The sequence below is a fragment of the Clupea harengus genome, chromosome 13 (assembly GCF_900700415.2).
Source record: "Clupea harengus chromosome 13, Ch_v2.0.2, whole genome shotgun sequence".
Classification (NCBI taxonomy): Eukaryota; Metazoa; Chordata; class Actinopteri; order Clupeiformes; family Clupeidae; genus Clupea; species Clupea harengus.
In genome coordinates this window covers 21,754,132-21,774,131 of record NC_045164.1, presented here as the reverse complement: position 1 = coordinate 21,774,131, position 20,000 = coordinate 21,754,132, and the positions used below count along the sequence as shown (strand labels likewise).

General features: G+C 44.1%; 3 protein-coding genes and 1 long non-coding RNA gene across 4 annotated transcripts in view; 3 read left to right on the top strand and 1 right to left on the bottom strand.

Moving 5' to 3' along the window:
* The window catches only part of LOC105893424 (kinase non-catalytic C-lobe domain-containing protein 1), a 30,524-nt gene extending 22,441 nt beyond the window's left edge, over nt 1-8,083 (top strand). Inside the window, exons 23-30 of the mRNA XM_042709614.1 lie at nt 417-584; nt 1,992-2,201; nt 2,689-2,771; nt 3,514-3,667; nt 3,906-4,028; nt 4,546-4,605; nt 5,364-5,521; nt 7,751-8,083. Coding sequence (XP_042565548.1) covers nt 417-584; nt 1,992-2,201; nt 2,689-2,771; nt 3,514-3,667; nt 3,906-4,028; nt 4,546-4,605; nt 5,364-5,521; nt 7,751-7,982 — 1,188 coding nt within the window. The 3' untranslated portion in view covers nt 7,983-8,083. The remainder of the gene's footprint in view (nt 1-416; nt 585-1,991; nt 2,202-2,688; nt 2,772-3,513; nt 3,668-3,905; nt 4,029-4,545; nt 4,606-5,363; nt 5,522-7,750) is intronic.
* On the top strand, nt 8,082-11,792 carry vox (ventral homeobox). Its single transcript, XM_012819840.3, has 3 exons — nt 8,082-10,903; nt 11,015-11,244; nt 11,359-11,792. The coding sequence occupies exons 1-3, from the start codon at nt 10,564-10,566 to the stop codon at nt 11,605-11,607; spliced, it is 819 nt and encodes a 272-aa protein (XP_012675294.2). The 5' UTR covers nt 8,082-10,563; the 3' UTR covers nt 11,608-11,792.
* Nucleotides 11,793-13,510: 1,718 nt separating this feature from the next.
* Nucleotides 13,511-14,645, top strand: vent (ventral expressed homeobox). Its single transcript, XM_031579370.2, has 2 exons — nt 13,511-14,119; nt 14,274-14,645. Exons 1-2 carry the CDS (start codon nt 13,997-13,999, stop codon nt 14,541-14,543), a joined length of 393 nt encoding a protein of 130 aa, XP_031435230.1. The 5' UTR covers nt 13,511-13,996; the 3' UTR covers nt 14,544-14,645.
* Nucleotides 14,646-17,109: 2,464 nt separating this feature from the next.
* On the bottom strand, nt 17,110-18,254 carry LOC116223219. Its single transcript, XR_004164980.1, has 2 exons — nt 18,008-18,254; nt 17,110-17,649 (listed from the first exon to the last, which is right to left on the bottom strand). It is a non-coding gene; the product is annotated as an uncharacterized LOC116223219 (long non-coding RNA).
* Between the last annotated feature and the right edge of the window lie 1,746 nt (nt 18,255-20,000).

The window sequence follows — 20,000 nt, the reverse complement described above, 5'->3', positions numbered from 1 at the left end:
TGGCTCTTTTTGTCCATCAACAGAAATGTCCAGATTCTCACTGATTCGGGAACAGCCAGCAAGGCCCTCATGAAGCTATGTTGTGTGGTCAGATTTAAAAGGATAGTCTGGTTATTTTTGTCCATCAGCAGAAATGTCCAGATTCTGTCTACACACCGCAAGCCAGCGAGATAGCCTGTTTAGAGCACACTCACACACACAGAAGAGTTGGCCAATGCAGTTGCCTGTTTTTTCCCTGGTAGATGATAGAAAGTTATTTTTGCTCACTGAACAGAGAACACTGAGCCTTGCAGACAATATGTGTAATGAAGTAACAGAATTAAGCATTCCTCACCACTCTTTAGCCATTTCCTGGAACACTCGACAGTGTCGCGCTCTAATTTAAGCCCTGTGCTGTGTCACTGTTTGTCCACCAGGTGGCGCCACTGGACAGCCAAGGAGAGAGCCTCCTGTCTATCCTCCAGGGCGGGCCGGAGAAGAGGTGGAGCCAGGGGGAACCTGCCCCATGCTGGAGCCCAGACTGTGCTCTCGAGGACGGGGACACTCTGTGCAGGAGGTCGTCGGTTGATGAAGGGGGCAAAAAGGTGTGAAAGTCCTCTGAAGTGGAACGCAACAGAGCAGGACAGTGGTTGTGCTCCCCGCCCCCCTCCCAGTACTGAGCACTAGTGCTGGTTTTACTGATTACACAGGAGGAAAATGTGCCACAGTAAATGAGCAAATCAATGTAACTGTTGCAGTATAATGAATGCATGGCTCTTAAAATGCCTGTGGGTGTGTGTGAGGGGGTGTGTGTGTATGAGTGTGTGCGCATCTCTCTGTCTGTGTGTGTGTGGGGGGGTGTGTGTGTATGAGTGTGTGCGCATCTCTCTGTCTGTTGTGTGTGTGTGGGGGGGGGGGTATATGAGTGTGTATGCATCTCTCTGTCTGTCTGTGTGTGTATGAGTGTCTATGTATGTGTGTTTTCTGTGTACCATTGTATGAGTGTGTGCGTACGCATGAATGTGTTGTATATGTATGTGTACATCCGCATGAATGTGTTGCATATGTGTGTACATATGCATGAATGTGTTGTGCGTGTGTGTGTTTGTACATACGCATGAATGTGTTGTATATGTGTGTACATACGCATGAATGTGTTGTATATGTGTGTACATATGCATGAATGTGTTGTGTGTGTGTGTGTTTGTACATACGCATGAATGTGTTGTATATGTGTGTACATACGCATGAATGTGTTGTATATGTGTGTACATATGCATGAATGTGTTGTGTGTGTGTGTGTTTGTACATACGCATGAATGTGTTGTATATGTGTGTACATATGCATGAATGTGTTGTGTGTGTGTGTGTTTGTACATACGCATGAATGTGTTGTATATGTGTGTACATACGCATGAATGTGTTGTATATGTGTGTACATACGCATGAATGTGTTGTATATGTGTGTACATACACATGAATGTGTTGTATATGTGTGTGCATGCATACGCACAAATGTGTTGTATATGTGTGTGGATACGCATGAATGTGTAGTATATGTGTGTGTACATAAGCATGAATGTGTTGTATATATGTGTGAACATACGCATGAATGTGTGGTATATGTGTGTACATACGCATCAATTTGTTGTATATGTGTGTGTGCATACGCATGAATGTGTTGTATATACGGAACATACGCATGAATGTGTTGTATATGTGTGTGCATACGCATGAATGTGTTGTATATACGGAACATACGCTTGAATGTTTTGTATATGTGTGTGCATACGCATGAATGTGTTGTATATGTGTGTGCATACGCATGAATGTGTTGTATATACGGAACATACGCATGAATGTGTTGTATATGTGTGTACATACGCATGAATGTGTTGTATATGTGTGTACATACGCATGAATGTGTTGTATATGTGTGTATATACGCATGAATGTGTTGTATATGTGTGTGCATACGCATGAATGTGTTGTATATGTGTGTGCACGTATAGAGCTTCCAGTGGCGTGTGTCGCGCGTGGTGGAGCCTCAGCCCAAGGAGCCGGTGTACTCCATCGCTGCGGTGCTGCCCCGGCCCTGCTACTCGTCCCTGCTGAAGCAGCTGGCTCCCTCTCCCTACCTCAGGGCCGAGGAGCGCCTGCCCTTCAGCCAGCAGCAGCACAGCGCACTGCACACCGCCCAGCAGCTCACACTGCTCGAGCAGGTACACAGACACAGACACAGACACAGACACAGACACAATGAAATGCCCAAGGCAAGACACACAGTATTGGCAGTGTGAGACATTGTCCTGTTTAAACAGATTATGGTTTGTTTGGGAGGCAGTAAGGTAGTAAGGACATGTTAAAATGAGTAAGTAGCTGACATCGGTGCACACAGACACTCACACAGCATCTACACTCTAGGGGGAGACAAAGCTCCAGTGTTTCACTCATCACTCAGAGCCAGCTGTTCTTAATGCTTAATGCTTAAAAGCAGTAGAGGCATGGGTAAAGTCTGAGAGTACACTTATTCTAGTGTACTCTCTCCCTCCCTTAGTCATGATGCCTGTGATACAACAGGTTTTAGGAGAGCCCCCTCTGACCTAATGTCCTATTCTTGGAGGTTGTCTGACTTCATTTCAACAGTTAAATGTCATGGGGGAGTATATCCGTGTTGTTTTTTTGCCACCTTATTGTTGTTGTTTTTAGGAGATGTTCCAGAGCTGCCACCCTGTTCACTTCCTCAATTCGAGAGCTCAAGGTGTCAGAGACAAGGCCGCTGGCGTGAGCAGGTGAGTCCCGCCTGGCCGTGCTCTCACACTCTCACACTCGCAATGAGCCATTACAAATCAGATTGTTCCAAGTTGGCAGTGTGTCTCTCAGCTCAAGACTTTCATTCCGCATAATTAGTGGCAAAACAGATGGCGGAGAGACATGAGTGGTGCCCAAATGACGACCTGTTGTGATACTTTACACGTTCTGAAGACATGAGGATTCTGCACACTGTTGCACACGAGACTCACGTTACTCCTTTCTCACCACACCTATGTGACACTAGCAGCCGTATAACGAGTTTCACAATCAGAAAAGTTTAGCCAAAAACGTTTGGGTGCCAGAGAACTCTTTACTAGATCTCTCGCCCTTACCCATGAGCATGTGAACACAACTACATCTGCCCTTTAGAATATTAGCACAGTGATGAGATTTATTTATCTTATCCTCAAATACAATATACTGTACATCCCACCCTTAGTGTATAACCGTCACACTCTTACCATCTAGTATTTATCCCTGTACTCTCCACTTCTTTGCACTAAAGTTGCACTAAAACCTGATTCTGACAGTGAGATGAGATGAGCCTTTGATGAGATATGGTAGAGCATGGAAGGGCCTTAAACAGGAAGTCCAGGACCAGGATGTACTCAGGCAGTAAAATATTTGATATCCTGTATTCTGTTTAGGTAAAAAACGCCGGCTATATGAGTACACTTTTGAAAATGTACTCTGATGTACTGTTGAATGACCCTCTCTCAGATGTGCGTCTTCTGAAGCTGGGCCTGCAGAGGGCGCCAGTCACATCCTGTCCGAGGCCTCGCCACAGGAGTCACCTCTGCTTCAGTTGCTAAGATACGCCAACAGCGTCTCCAACTGGGTGTCTGCCGAGATCGTCATCTGTGACTCTGTCAAGGTGCCGACCCGCTCGTGTCCCGGGCCTGGCCCCGCTCTTCACAGGGAGTGTTTGCCAATCTGTCACGATTACCATAGAAATGACACACGGCAGTGATGAGACTGCATGTCTGCGAGCGTGGCCGCTGATTTTGTTTCGCCCACCCTAAAGCTGTGGCGGTGACTCTCTCTCTCTCTCTCTCTCTCTCTCTCTCTCTCCCTCTCTCTCTCTCCCTCTCTCTCTCTTTGGTGGTTTTCAGGCGCAGACTGCTCTACTCGCCAAGTTCCTCTCCGTGGCCAAGTGCTGCTACGAGTCCAGGAATTTCGCTACAGCCATGCAGATCCTCACAGGCCTGGAGAATGTCATCATCCGGCAATTACCCGTAAGCCTGGTGGGGTGAGGGGTTGGGGGGGTGTAGTCTGGTTGTTATCTCCGCTGCATGGAGAAACAGGTTCATTCCATGTCAATTAGCTTCCACAATATAGAAAAGTGACCGCGCATGAACCTCATAAACATTGCAATTGCAACAGCATTCCAGGCTGAACTATTTCTGCTTTGCCACCATCCGCCAGAAATGGGTTGTTGATTGCCTCCTTTGTGCTGAGTGTATTTCAATTCAGAATTAATTAATTTAATCTTCAGGCGAGTTGATATTATTTTTGTTTACTAGGAGTACAGCTATGCCCATCATTTCTCTGGCACAAATATGTTAATTTGCACTGTGAATTAAGCTATGAGGCAATAATTATTAAGCCTGTTGTTTCCCTTGATTAAAATTGGTTGCTTAAGTATGAAAACAAGAACTTTCACATACAGCATAGTTCAGTGAGATCAACCCAGTGTTGTTATGGCAGCTGTGAAGTCCTTTTACTTGAGTTCACATCCATAATTCTCAACAGGCATGGAAACATCTTAGTGTGAAAGTGTGTGGGATTCTTGAGGACCTGCGAGCTGTTCAGGTAAGCTTCACCGACACTTCACTAATCACCTAACCTTTCAGGACCTGAGAGAGGCCATAGTGAGGTGTGTTTACTGGGACTCCACCCGTGCTCTCCCTCAGGGTGAAACAGGGTCGAGTTTTAGGTGGCTAATGTGGTGTTAATGTTCCCGCTCCACCCATGAGTTTCCTGGGAATCTGAAAATGAATGGAAGTCAATGAGAGGGTGCTTGAAACTAGTGGCCCACCCTAACTTCAGGATTACTGAGCTACATGCTAGGGGTGATGGCCCATCAACACCTTGTTATTATCCTCCAAACACAGCTCTTGTTTCTGGAACAACCGCTGATGTCCGCTCCTGGTTTAAGGCCACCAGCACCGTTTATGCGATGCCTTTCAGTGTAATGATTCACAAATGCTCCTCAGCCATGTCACAATCCCAAACTCATCTTCCTACAGGGAACGTTTATGTTGACCGTATCTTATCTTTTCTACCTGCAGCAGCTGAACAGAATGTGCAAGCATACATTTCATCGGCCCCTTGTGTTTCTATTCATTTACAACCACATTAAGTCCCTCACTCAGCAGGCGCTTTTCTCCTCAGTGATTTACAAATGAGATAAAAAAAAAACACAAGCGAATAGCCGTAGATCGAGAGAGAAACCCCAAAAGCAACGCGCTGTATAAAACAAGCCTCCCTTTCACATTGCCCACGTCCCTCACAGCTGAGCAGAGACTGGGGGAAAGAACATCCTGGTGTGTGTGTGTTTTGCCCCTCAGGTGTTCCTGCGGAGCGACAGCCTGTGCCTGATGGAGGGGGAGCGTCTGCGGGTGAAGCCCAGCCTCCCCGAGGCCCACGTCCTGGCCCTGCACCTCCAGCAGCTGGAGATCGGAGCCTTCACGCTCACCAGCGGGGCCTACAAGTGGCCCAAGCTGAGGTGGGGGGAGCCAGGGTCACTCTGACCTTGAACACTCACTGTGTCTGTGTCTGACGAAAGGGGGGGTGAAGTCCACTCCCTCCTGCCGCTAATCTGCTGCTGCTGCTGCTGCTGCGTGAGAAGGCAGAGCTCAGGTCAGGTCTCAAGGTCATAGGCGAAGAAGACAGATAGATAGATGGATGGATGGATACTTTATTAATCCAGAGGAAAATGTAGGTAATCCATAGTAGCTTATACACTTACTCACAGACATACAGTACATACATAAATCACATACACTGACAAACACGCAGAAGACACTGATGAAATGTTTCTACTTCACTCAATAATTTAACTCTAATGGGTACGATTTTTGCACTGTACCGTCACGTCACGTCACGTAGTAATGGGGTATGACTCGTTTTGGAATTCATTCCAATAAAGACAGTAGATGAGAATAATGTGCCCTAGGATATTTTCTTGAGAGTTGTGGAACTATGCCATTTATGGAAAGCTGTGGAAAGACTCAGGGATATCTTCTTCTTAATTACATCCAGAGTTTGTGAGTAAGGCTGCAATAAGTTAGAAATAGGTAGTTACAGTGCTATTTTTTGGGCTAATTAGTGCTTTTAGTGTTGAAAATGTCAAGTGACCTCCCGTCTCTCCTTGCATCTGTTCTTGCCTTCTTGTGTCCTAGATAAGACATCCCTCCAACTGCTTTAGTGGAGCACTGAACTTCTGGCACCAAGTTCAGTTTGCAACAAATTTATCTGGAGTTAAGACACACATACATACACACACACACACACACACACACACACACACACACACAGAGAGAGAGTGTTCATTCTCACAGTCCAGGCTGGTAGACAGATGCTGGGGTCACGGAGTGAGAGTGAGAGAGAGAGAGAGAGAGAGAGGGAGGGAGTGAAAGTGAGTGGACGGTAGTGACACAGCTGGTTATTTCCACTGGCAGACGCCCAGAAACCGCCTCCTCACGCGCAGCCAGGACGGACGACAGGTGGTGCACCATGGGAATGTGTGTGGTTGGGGAGATGCTCCCACAGTAAGGTTGTGACGACAGATGCTGAGGTCAGCAGAGAGAGAGAGAGAAGGAGAGAGAGGGGGGGGAGGAGAGAGGGAGAGACATGAGGGGGGTACGGGGGCAGGGACTGTAAGGTGAAAGGAAGAGTGAGCTGAAGAGAGAGACAGATAGGTAATGAGAGGGAAAGTTATATACTACATGTAGAGTTGAGGGAGTGAAAAAGAGAACAGATCCCTCCTTAAGTTTCCTTATCCGTTCAGCTAATTAGGTCAATCTTATGTGAGTTCTTTGCAGAGATGCGTTTCAGCATGTTTGGTGTTCTAATGTGAGGCTGTGAAAATGTTTCTCTTAATGTTTGCATTGCATGCATAGCACAGTCTTCATAGCAATGGTGAAAAATGATTAAAAGTTTTACAGAAGACTATTTTCTGCAGCCTATGCATCTTTTCTTTTCTGTTTTCATTTATTTATTTTTTTCATTTTGTTCAGGCCCTTCTCTTGCCCCCTGAGATGTAACTGTCAGCATAAACCTGAAACAAAGAATGTTGCTGATGCATAGATTAGAAAAAAGTATTTGGAAAATGAGGTGGGGGGGACTTCAGAATCACTCCATTAATGTGTGTGTGTTTTGACAAGAAAGCTACACCCTTTAGGTATACATTTTGCTTTAAGCCTAGTAAGCCATGGATTTGATCTTTGTCACAGTGTACGTACAGATATCTGGATGTTTCAAGTACTGGTACTAATGGAGACGTTATGTGATGACTGCATCATTATCTTGTTCTTTGTTATGTTATGGATCCATGGACTTCCACGTTTCATTATTTTCAGTCTTTTTTCCCCTCATTAATTATTTTCCCTGTTTCTACTGTTTTGACTTTCAAATCAACAACTTCACAGCAAGCAATTAAAATGCAGCCTCACACGCGGTTGGCATATGCAGCAGGCACTACTAAAAAGCAAGCTTCATAGAAGAAAATATGTAGGAGTGCTAAAACTATGCTAGAGCTATGTTAGTTTGTAACAATTTGGGAGTTTTTAATACAAATAAAAAAATGCATGAATATAAATGCATATATAAACTGTGGGTTTGGTCATTCAAATAATGTCTGTCTTTCCTTTTCTCTCCCTCTCTCTTTCTCCATCTCTCTCTCTATCTCTCTCTCTCTCTATCTGTCTATCTGTCTATCTCTACATCGCCACAGGGCCATAGCCCGGGTGGTAAGTCAGGTCAATGCGTTCCAGGAGTTTCCATACACCTACACCCTTGACCTGGAGCTCCAGGCCTACCTGCGTGTGCGCATCTCTCGCCTGGGATCCTGCGACGTGCCGCTCCTCGCCGCCGACAACGAGGCCAACTTCCACCAGCTCCCCATCGACCGCCACTCGCGCCGCATCCATGAGACCCTGCGTCGGGTCAAATCAACCTTCCAGTGAGGCCCCCTCCACGTGACCACTCTATGCTCTGAATTCCATCTGGTCACAGTGGAGGTGGTTGTGTGTGTGTGTGTGTGTGTGTGTGGGGGGGGGGGGGGGGGGGGGGTCAGTATGGTGGAATGGTGTTGTACACAAAGGCCAAGGTGTGTTGGGTTTGAGTGAGTTTTTGATGTCCGTGTTTCACACAAAGACAGGACCTCCTGAATAGGCTGGACAGACAAGTCAGAGGAGGATTTGTCCTGGGCTCTGTCCAAATCTACAGTGCCCTACTCTCCTGGAGTGATGTATCCAACAATGGGATGAATGCTGTTGGTAAAAGTCAGATTTATTGGAATGTAGGTCTTGACTTTCTAAAGTAAAGGGGTCTTGAAAAAGCCACACTAAACAAGGTGGTTTTTGTTTTAATAATACACTTTAAAATGGATGTGGCGTGAGGGTAGGCTACTAAGTGTTTCCTTATCCACAGTGTGGCTATTGGGATGATTATCTAGTCACAAAAAAAGCAGAGGGCATCTTAACTCCAGCTACATAGGGGTGTGTTAAAGTCTACTGCTGATGCTTTTTTTCTTCTTTGTTTAATGCCAAAAAATACACCTAGTGCCCAACAAAGGATTAACCCAAATCTAACCACAATGTGTTTAGTATACAAATATTTTTTAAAGATCCTAAAGATGTTATTCACTTTTAGTTAAGGGGACTGGGTGATTGATGCTAATTGGAAGGCTCCCGTTTTCTATGAGTGTGACAGGGAGTCTCAATGTTTACAGTATATGAAATGCTGTCATTTCAGTACACTTGACCATCTATTATGAAGGAAATGTTTGTGCGAGATAATGTCCAAATTCTATTGTTTTAAATATGAAATATATATAATGTTTTATTACAGACTCCCCAGACATACACAATACAGACTACTGATTGGTGGAAATCTTGGAAGCGTATTTTTTTTAAATCGCGCGGCATACCATTTGAATGGCGCCGGAATCTGTGAGTAGGTGCAAGCATGGGAGGGGGGGGGGGAGTCCACCAATTTGTCACGAAATTGTCACATTCGGTGCAAGGAAATAGGCGCTCTTGGGGGCGACATCCATCCCGAGTCATCGAGGGCGGACCCCTCTCTTATTGTTTTCGGGGAGGGGGGGTGGGGGGAGATCACTGACTGCAGCTTCAAAGCGACCCAGATAAAGGCCGTAATTGGAAGGCAAAGACACAGAGCCCTCCAAGTTAGAGATCACCGATAAGGGAAACATTCAACATGTTGCTGACAGCATTACTAAACGATCCTTTTAGTGGCATTGTCTCCTGGCCATAAGATGCCGCGCATGTCAAAGGGATTTAAACACTTTGAGGAGTTGCACAGTGAGGATAAACGCCTCAGTTCTTGGCTTGTCTCCCCCAAACCTCTTTTGTCTTTTAACCTTGTTCATGTATTTCCCTTTATCAATTAGATAGTATGTACTTTAAATGTCACAGCGATATTTTCCCTTAAATGAATAAAACATTCTGGAAATCTTCAAATTCTGAAAAGACATGTCACTGAGTGTCTGATCTCACTTTTATGAAAATGTCAGCCCATGTAGACTTATTATTTTAGGTTCTTGAATGTGCGACTATCCTTCTTTTTTTTTTTTTTTACTACCTTTCCTTTTTTAAACTTACAAGGACTTCTCTCTTTCCTGTTCGCCATAGCCTCGACATTTCCCCTGATACCTAAGAGCTCACATAAGCTGAATTTGCATTTCAACTGCTGGTCAATCAGATGCAATTGTGTGGCTACTGTAATGCCTTTGATCTGTGATGTTTAAACCAGACTAGGCCAAAGGCTGGCTGAGACGGTGGCGCCATGGCCCTCCGGGGTATGGAGGATGTGCTATACCAAACCATTTCAACTGTATTGTTATTGCTATTCTATCAGTCAACAAGGCGCAGGACAATTGCAAGATTCTTTCGCAAGGAAAACCCGCACCAGACCACTTTGTATTCATCGTCGGCATAGTTTAGAGTCTACTATTAACTGCTCTGTTGCAATTGCAAATACGCTGTTTATCTGCAACATAAGTTTGCAAATATTTTAATTGAAGTTTAGAAAAATATAAAGATATAAGATATGTGGAACCATCTGACATATGACGCCAAAAATGTAATTCAAAGCTACTATATGTTATGAAATGATCTGGCAGCACTAAGCATGAAGATAAAGATCAAATAACTTATTTTTGTCTTTCTAATGTGTCTCTGACATTACATGTCCACATTTTTAAAGGAATTGGCTCTATTTTTATTAAAACACAACTGCTATATAAGACACCAGAAAAACGTTTGATGTTATGTCTTGCTTGAAGTCCAGATGCTGACTTTTTTTCTAGCCAGGCTTGAACCGGGCAGATAGGCTAGATGTATGAGCTCGTGAGGTTCTCACAGACATCATGGCGCCAGGCTTTCACACAATCACAGGATATGTAAAGACTTCAACAACGACCCATTAGCCTTAATGATTGAGAATTGATCAGGCGTTAACGCACCTATCCATATGTTAATGAAGGAGGAGGCCAGGACCTATATATAGTGGGCCTTAGTTGAGATGCTGTCACAACACAGCCTGACCTCAATTGGATACAGTTCGTTGCTCAAGAGACAGACGAGCCTTACTACTGCAAACATGGTGAAATTCTTCTCCGTGGATTGGCTCATCCAGAGCGATGCACCAACCAACATGGAACTGGAACCTAAGGAGATGTATTCGACTCAGTTCCGACCACACGTTCCTTGTGTTGTGCAGCCTCGCCAGCCAACGTGTTTTGATAAATCTTACCTTCAACCAAAGCCAAGAGTAAAGCACACTTTGGATTGCACCGATAAACCTACGGAACAGGAGCCTGTTGAGACTCCAGTCTGCCGTCCAGCAAGTTGCCCCTCACCAAGTAAGTAGTCTATGAAAGGTTTTATTCACTTATTGACATTAACAGATTACCAGACGAGCAGCGAGGTCAATTGCACAGTGTCTAACAAACTTCTCTCTTTTTTTAATTAAGTTTCAGAAATAAGTGGTTATTCATCTGGCTATGAAAGTGAAGCGGCCTCCTCCGAATGCCCTTCAGTGGATGGGATCGAAGCGGAGGGAGAGGGTGCCCAGCGTCGGGTCCGAACCAAATTCATCCCAGAACAAATCCAGAAGCTCGAGAAAATCTTCAACAAACACAAATACCTGGACGCAGGGGAGCGAGCTAAAACTGCCCTGAAGCTAAACCTCTCTGAAACACAGGTAAGCAACCAAATCCTAAAGAATGACCTTAAAACGTGTATATGTTAAGCAATGATATATTATCTATATTATCTGAACAATGTACTGACAAATGTTATTTTGTTATTATTTCAGGTGAGAACATGGTTCCAGAACCGAAGAATGAAGGTGAAACGTGAAGTCCAGGATTTGCGCCATGAGTACCTGCCTGCCATGGTATTCCCGCCCGTTCCATCTGTTCAGTACCACAGCTACGGAGGACAGCAGATCCAGTTCTCCCCCACTGCCAACATGCTTTATTCGCATATGGGTCAACAAGTAGGGGTCCAGCGGATGACCATGCATCAGCCTATCCACCCGATGTCTGCTGCTTATTACTACTGAAGGCTTTGAAAAAAAAAAGACTTATCCCCACTGCTGCTAACACTTATGTTGAATAGTGCAATACTGAACAGTTTGTTGATTTGTATAAAGTGTACATGCCTATTGTAAAATTCTATACAATTTTGTAGAGATTGAAAAAGTTCAAAAGTCTATTTATTGCCGTTTTAATAAAAAATAAATATATACGTGAATCTATTTGACACTTTGCGTGCGTTTTGTGGTGGTATTTCTCAAAAGTAGAACAGAACATGACAATGTAGACTTGTATAGTCTAGTGTCTAATGTGACTGTGTAATAAATACAGTCTACAATAAAATGTTAGAGGTTGCCTAATGTCCGTAGTTCACCCCCACAATATCCCCCTAGCTCACCTCTTTGGATAACTTACTGTTTAGATAAGAAGAAATACAGCTATTTGGCATAGTTTTCACTCATAATTACGATTAGATTACACAATTGATTTAGAATAGCCCATTGAATTAATGCAGCCCATTTTTATCCAGAGGGATAGACACGCCAAAAATGAAGAATAGGTTATACCACAATTCAGAATTCATATAGGCTACCATGTACTGATGAACCATATATTAAAAACAGCGTATTTTCTGGCGGTACTTGCACAGAATAAAGTTCCGGCCTAATCGAAATCACAGACTTGCAAGCATTGATCTTAAGGGCCCGCCATACCGGTGGCCCGTTCCATACTGTGCTTTCATATGCGTTCGAACTAATTCTGTTTGTCTCTGCCGCGGCACTTCAAACGCAAGCTAACGAGGAGATCATTGCCGACAATTAGTACTAATTGCGTCGGCCACTGATGAGTTTACTCTTATCACAGTGGGGGTCACTGGCTCCAGAATGTCTGGGCGATTGTATGCAGACTTAAGACAAGACTACAGGCAATGTTTGATAAACTATGGGATCATGGATCCTTATCTGATACGATCTCAAAAGTAGTGATTGTTGCTTTAGTTTAATCCCAACCAACTGAGACCTGATCCACTTTATTAGTGGACCCATGAATTGATAAGCTGTGATCACCTTTACATAGTACCCAGAAACAGGCAATCATTTCGATTGTTGTTTATGTTGGCTTCGATTGGTGAGCTAGTGTCAGATATTTTCTGGGAAGCAAAAACAAAGATGGACCCTCGTGGTCAAACATGTCCGGATTTCAAAAGCTAATTTCTGGGCCACAGCAGTCTCAGTGTGTTTGCCTGGCGTCAGTAGCACTCCCAAAGCCAATTCAAATTCTCGTGTCAACAGAGATCAAACGAAACACACTCACTTTCGCAGGGGTAACCATCCCGCTGAGGTGTGTAGACAATGGGCCCAAATGCCCAAAAGCAACAGCTGAGGGGAGAAAGCCCGGTAGGCCTATCTTTCAAGCACGACTGGTCCCGCCTTTTGATTATGGTATTACCCCGACAGAGGATTTGCCCAGGCATGTCAAGTTAAAGAATCAAGAGGCACTATAGGCCTACGTATATTTTAAGACAAAGTCAAATTCGCATAGGACAGTGAATATGCTTAATATTTTCAAATAGGCCAAATGCTTGTGTATAGATCTCCCCTCCAATCTATCTCGGCCATACCCTATTCTTCTTTTCTTGATGAAACATGAAAGTTCGATGTAATCACTGTATCAGTCCGTTTATGATCATTTACCTCTGTGATTTCTGTTGACGACAAAGGCAGTCGTCGAGGCGCGGTCTGATACTCAGACTCAGTGGCGCCTGGATATAACAAGTGTAGTTCATGTGTGAAAACGCACCATTGCGACACCTATTAACTTCAATTACAACACCCATCAAATACTTATCGTTCCGTCGAGACCTCTTTACTTATGCAAATACAGGTGGGTCGAGTCCTACATATAGGCGTATGTCAGGCTAGGGCCTAAAGATACAGACTTACTTTTGCATGTCAAGCAACGCAGCCTTCAAGCACACCATGGCTAAACATTTCTCAGTGGAATGGCTGTCTCAAAGCTTTTATTCACCTATAAGTTACCCGGACACCTCTGACTTCGATTGCACGATTCATAGCAAAAACGACAACGACACCTGCGGTGCAATTGATAGAAGACATAAGACATCAAACACGGATCTGTCTATTGTGCCAGATATGATTGACTTGATGCACACGGACACCGATAACGGCAAGGAAGCTACTGCACTCCCAGCCTCTCCTTCAAGTAGGTATCCCTGCATTCTTCATGAAAGCTCGATAGTTTGATATTTTAATTTGACAGTCATTGCAGGATTTCTAATGGTCATTGTCTCACCCAGATGTTTTTTTTTTTTATTCAGACAGTTGTGGCTACACATCAAGTTCTGAGAGCGAGGTCGGAGACCACGGTGAGGGGGAATCCGGTTCGAACCGCAGGATGAGAACCAAGTTCACCTCAGACCAGATATTCAGACTGGAAAAAACATTCAACAAGCACAAATACCTGGGTGCGACCCAAAGACGCAAAATCGCGGAGAAACTGCAACTCTCTGAAACTCAGGTAAGCAAATCATTAATTAATAAGATAGTTGTGATGATGTGTATGGTAGGCTTGGGCATTGCAAGTATAATAGGACTGTTTAATGCATTATAATTTAATGGAGACACTGTGGTTTCACTGTTAACACGGGATTATTCTTTATTTTAAATTCCAGGTGAAAACATGGTTCCAGAACAGACGGATGAAACTCAAGCGTGACGTTCAGGACATGCGCGCAGAATATCTTGCCCCAAGCCTTTTGCCATCCCTGCTGTTTCCGACGGCCGCTACATTTCAGCACCGCGGGTTTAGTGGACAGCTCCTCGCCTTCCCCTCCACTGCGCCCCACGTCTACCCGCATTCCATGCAAAGTGTCCCCGCTCGACAGTTGCAACCTCAGCCTCCAGTTGTCCGCCCAATGATGCTTGCTTCATGTTACTACTGAGTTCATGCCGCTTGCTGTCGAACTGTCAAACCTCTGTGCGTTATCATTTTGAAACCTAGAATATCTCCAGCTCTGTTGAGCAAAGGCCTTAGGACGGAGTCCCTCGCAAAAAGAAGCACTATCTGTTGTGTTTTGAAAAAGATTAATTTATGTCCTGTATATCTGTATAAAAAAGTATATTCAAATGTTTAAAGAGAATGCTCTACCTTTCATATTAAAGAGACTGAATGTTATGCCGACAACACATTGTCCTGGTGGTGATTCATACACAGGCCTGCCTCCATTAGACTTGCAGTGAATTACTGCCCGGATCTTGTCCACCCAAGCATTGTCTGATATATGCTTTAATGAAATTAAAGAATTCAAGTTCATTATTGATATAATGTTCTGTATCTTAACAGACAATTAAAGGCGCTAGCAATATCAATTTCATGCCTTCTGGTCTCTGGGACACACACACACAGATGAAGCTGAAGTACTCCTTCCTGGAAGGCCTACTGTAATGGGGTATCAGTCTGCTACTGAACAAGTACAAATGCCCCAAATCTGACCATGTCTTATACTACTGACAAGTACAAAAGAGACATGTTATACTGCGTAGATGTTGGCTGCCAAGTCGTAAGAATTTCGCTGCGCTGAAGAAATGTGGTGTATGCGATAATAAACACTTTGACTTTTGACTTTTATATGGGTTTAACTTGTGTCCAAACCTAAGTGTTTTGAATGCTTTAAAATGGTTCTCTATACCGTGTGGGAATGACACGAATACAGTTTCCTTATCCAATGCAAAAAGACGTAGGTGAAAACTAGTGCTATGCTCTGTTGACCAATGCAGAGACGTGTGTTCTGATTTGAGGCTTACACGCATTTTACTGAAATGGGTATTGAAACGATTTAATCTCCACCGAATACAATTTCGAAGACCGCAGTCACATGATACACGGTTTGTGCTCAAATATTGTGACTGCTGTCATTTTCTTTCCCACCCAGCAGTGCGGCGCGAAGTCTGTGCCTATTTACATCTTCAAAGAGACTTCAAAGCTTCAGTAACTACACGATCATTGGGATCTATTGAGCTATGTTGTGCTTCAAGCTGCGAGTTCGCACCTTGCGTCGACGTGCTGAAACCTGGCGCCCTAAAGTCTGCCAACAGTGCATATTACATCGGGTTCAAGTCATTAACCAGTGCCCGCTAAATAGACTCGTGATGCAGTCAGTACCTCATCATTGATCCTCGAATGTATTGATAACAGGGCTGTTGTCTGTCTCAGACGCCACCATCTGTAGATTCTCGTCCTTTTGAGGATATGCGGAAATTGTAAAATGCACGTTTTTGCACGAGCTCAGTGCCATCAGTGTAAAAATTCGTTCAACATCCCATTTAATATATATTGTAGATTAAGAAGTTGGGGATTTAAAAAAAATAATTGTGTTTGTGAAGAAATCCATAGAATAATGTTCATCCAGTCATCCATATATCAACTCATGCCATTTTATAGGTATTTGTTATGACTTGAAGAAATGTCTTATGTGAGAGGCTGGTCAGTATCATGGAGACCTCACAAAGAAAGTACAATATGAGTTTACATTTATGAAGTAGTGTCTGTGGGTGTTTGGAAAAAGTATTGAACATTGTATATCGATAGTAAAATCTATATCTTGGTACTTTAATATAGTTACTAAATGCATGAAACCTACAGCAAAACGTTTCACGGAGACGAGTTTGTTCAAAATGTCGTGCTTTTTTACTTCGGCTGGTGTAGAGCGCTGGTGCAGGCAATTACACTACAGAAAATGCAAACACACCGACCACGGAGATTGAGAACGTTCGTGTTGCATAGCAAGGATCACTAATTTTAAAGTTTTCAAATCTGCAATGAAAACCACAAGGTGGTGCCATTTGTCCCCAAAATTAAAGAGGGTCACAGTAGACCAACGTTTCTGGAAAGTCTTAAATGTGGGTTGAATGAGGCGATCTTTAAGGTGACTAAGGTCTTAAAAAACTTAATTAGGGGTTAACTGTTCCTCCATTCTGATCCCGCCTACCTGTCAACACTGGAAGTTCACATGATTCACTGAGCTGAACAAAAGATGGGAAGAGATCAAGAAAGGTGTGAAGGGCCCTGTTGGCTTCTGGAGCCTCTGACAGTGTTTTAACACCTCTTTACCTAATCCATCTGCTACACAAGCACATGGGAGCTCTTGCTTTCTCTGGACCATTTCTCCTGTTTATTTATGAATACAAAAAATCTAATATCAGCCCAACCAATAGCTTCTAGCTTATGCATCACAAATACCATTTATTGGAGGATTTCAAACCATCTACAAAACAGACCAGCGTTAATTTTCCAGCATGGCAACCCATTTGCTGAAAAAAAGCTATCTGTTCAAGCAGAAAACCCCTGTATGTCCCCAAGTACCTGTTTTAATTTAGAAATCCAGTGTTGCAAAACAGATTAAGACAGGATTTATTCAAATAGATGACCTCCCCAACGGAGTCTATCAATGTTAAAGTTGATGAAACAAACAAGAGACAGACAATTACTCACACAAACACACCAGGGAGTTTCTTTAAATAGTTTTTTTTAATTAAAACCAGCAGGAAAACATGTTGTTCAATTCAACACAATTCAATTCCATTTTATTTATATAGTGCCAGAACAAGAAAATAGTCTCAAGGCACTTTACAGAGCCCAGTTCACTTATCATTGTCTCCTTTTTGTCCCATCCCTCCTCCCGTCTCTGAAGACAACAGGTAAAGATGCAATGTTCTGAATGTAGAAGACAACTCATCAGGACCTCTGAGCGCTCTCTCGCTCACTTATCCCACGCTCATCCACACCTACAAACACATCCATTGTGGTTGAAGACGGTAAAGCAGCAGGAGACAATGGTGAAGCAATGGCTCCATTCAGGCAGAGACACAAAGCGGTGGCCTTCGTCTGTTGGTTGGTTGGATTCCAGTGGAATACCTCAACAGCCCCCTTTTCCCATGCCCTATGCCTCTTTAAAGCGACATCTCAAAGAGGTATATGCATAGGAAAAAGGAACAGCGAGTGAGAGCAAGGAAATGAGCGTCCTGCCGTCTAAACACACCGGAGACAGACTGAGGAAGAGAGACAGAGAAAAGGATGGCAATTGTTAAAACCAGCTTGTCCAAATGACCATGGAAAATAATACATCTTTAAATGTACAGACATATCACCTGAAAACAAACTGATTTCCTAAGCGAATGTATGTATTTAAGCAGGTTGACGCATCGTCCTCACATTCAATGTACAGTGCACCTTTAAGGAATTTAGCAGCAATAGCAAATACTGAGTATATAACAGAGTGCCACACACTAACATAGCCGGCTAATTCCAAACCATTCACAGAGACTAAAACGTGTTTTTGTCCGCAGCCCTCAAGCATAAACCGTGTCCTGTTAAACTGTACTGGAAAGCAGAAAAGTCCTCACTTACCCGGTCGAGCGCAAGCAGATCTCTTACTGGTGAACTGTCTCCCCTTGGGAATTTATCCCTCGCCAGAGACCTTGAAGATGTTTTAGGGAAGACAGAGTAGCTGTTTTTCTCTCACTCCTTCCGAGCTCCCAGCCCGCCTCCTCAGGCTGAGGGCCATCACTCGCACCTGCACAGAGCACAGCACACACACACACACACACACACACACACACACACACACACACACACACACACACACACACACACACACACACAGAGACAGACACACACACCCACATTCACCTGCACAGAGCACAGCAATGCCGTGCTGAACACACACACACACACGCACACACACATACACACCCACACACACCTGCACAGAGCACAGCAACGCCGTGCTGAACATACACACACACACACAAACTTAGACCCCCCCCCCCCCCCACACACACACACACACACACACACACACAGGCAGACTTATTTTGACACACAAATGAGCATGTATGCCAACACAGAGAGACTGCAAACACTCTGATAAAGCCACAGACTATGGGGCCTACACACATGTACTCTCACAAAGACACACACACACACACACACACACACACACACACACACACACACACAAATGTACTCTCACAAAGACACACAGAGTCAAGCACACACACACACACACACACACATGTACTCTGACAAAGACACACAGTCAAGCACACAGACCTTAACGGCACTTACAGGCATATTAGCATGGATGTACACATATCAACACAGACAGCACTGACAGTGGCAACGTACAAATGACTTGACATATCCATTATATACATTACATCATCCAGATGCAGATCCAGGCAGTTTTAGACCTATGTTTTAGACCTATGCACACAAATGCATACAAACACATACAGGATCAAACTCTCATACATGAACTTGAAGGGATTTTTGAAATTAGTTTTCACCCTTGTATATGCACAAACACAGTCAACAACGCGTGCGCACACATTCAAATGTGCATTGCCATATCTGAATATCCATTGAAAACCTATGTGATTTCATCCTCACCCATATGTTGTATGTTTCATACTCAAACAAAAGCACACACACACATAAATAGATTCATGCTCACACATACACTCTCTTTGTCTCTCTCTCTCTCTCTCTCTCACACACACACACACACACACACACACACACCTACAGACGTAGACATGCAGTGACACACACACACTCTCTCTCTCTCTCACACACACACACACACACACACACACACACACACACACACACACACACACACACACATAACCCTTCAGAGGTAGACATGCAGTGACACACACTCTCTCTCTCTCTCCCACACACACTCACACACTCACCCAAACAGCTACAGAAATGCCACAAACACGGTGGTGCCATCTTAAATCACAGTGCGATTGGCTGGAATCAGTTCCCATTACCCTGGATACAGACCTTCCTCCTGAGACATCAGATTTGCTATCTGCCCCTTCGGACGTCAGCAGCAGCAGCAGCAGCGGTGGTAGGGGTAGAGAGAGGGAGGGAGAGAGGCCTGGAACAACTCGTTCCCTGGGCTTTCAAAACCTCTTATCTCCCAGGGTCTCACTCCTCCCCAACACAGGCCCCGTGCTCCAGGAATCAAGGACTCATGCAAGGCCTCGGAGGAAGTGAAGGGGATCTGCATAATAAACAGCAGTTTCACTCGGTTTCATACTCAAACAAAAGCACACACACACATAGATAGATTCATGCTCACACATACACTCTCTTTGTCTCTCTCTCTCACACACACACACACACACACACAGGGTTTGTCCCTCAGACACATACAAATACCCTAACATATGCACAAGTGGTTTCAGACACACACACACACACACACACACACACACACACACAAACACACACACACACACACACACACACGCACACACTTTGAGTCTCTCAGTGGTAGTGCAGTCAGGCACGTCAAGATTTGGCTTAGCCTTATATAATATGTAAG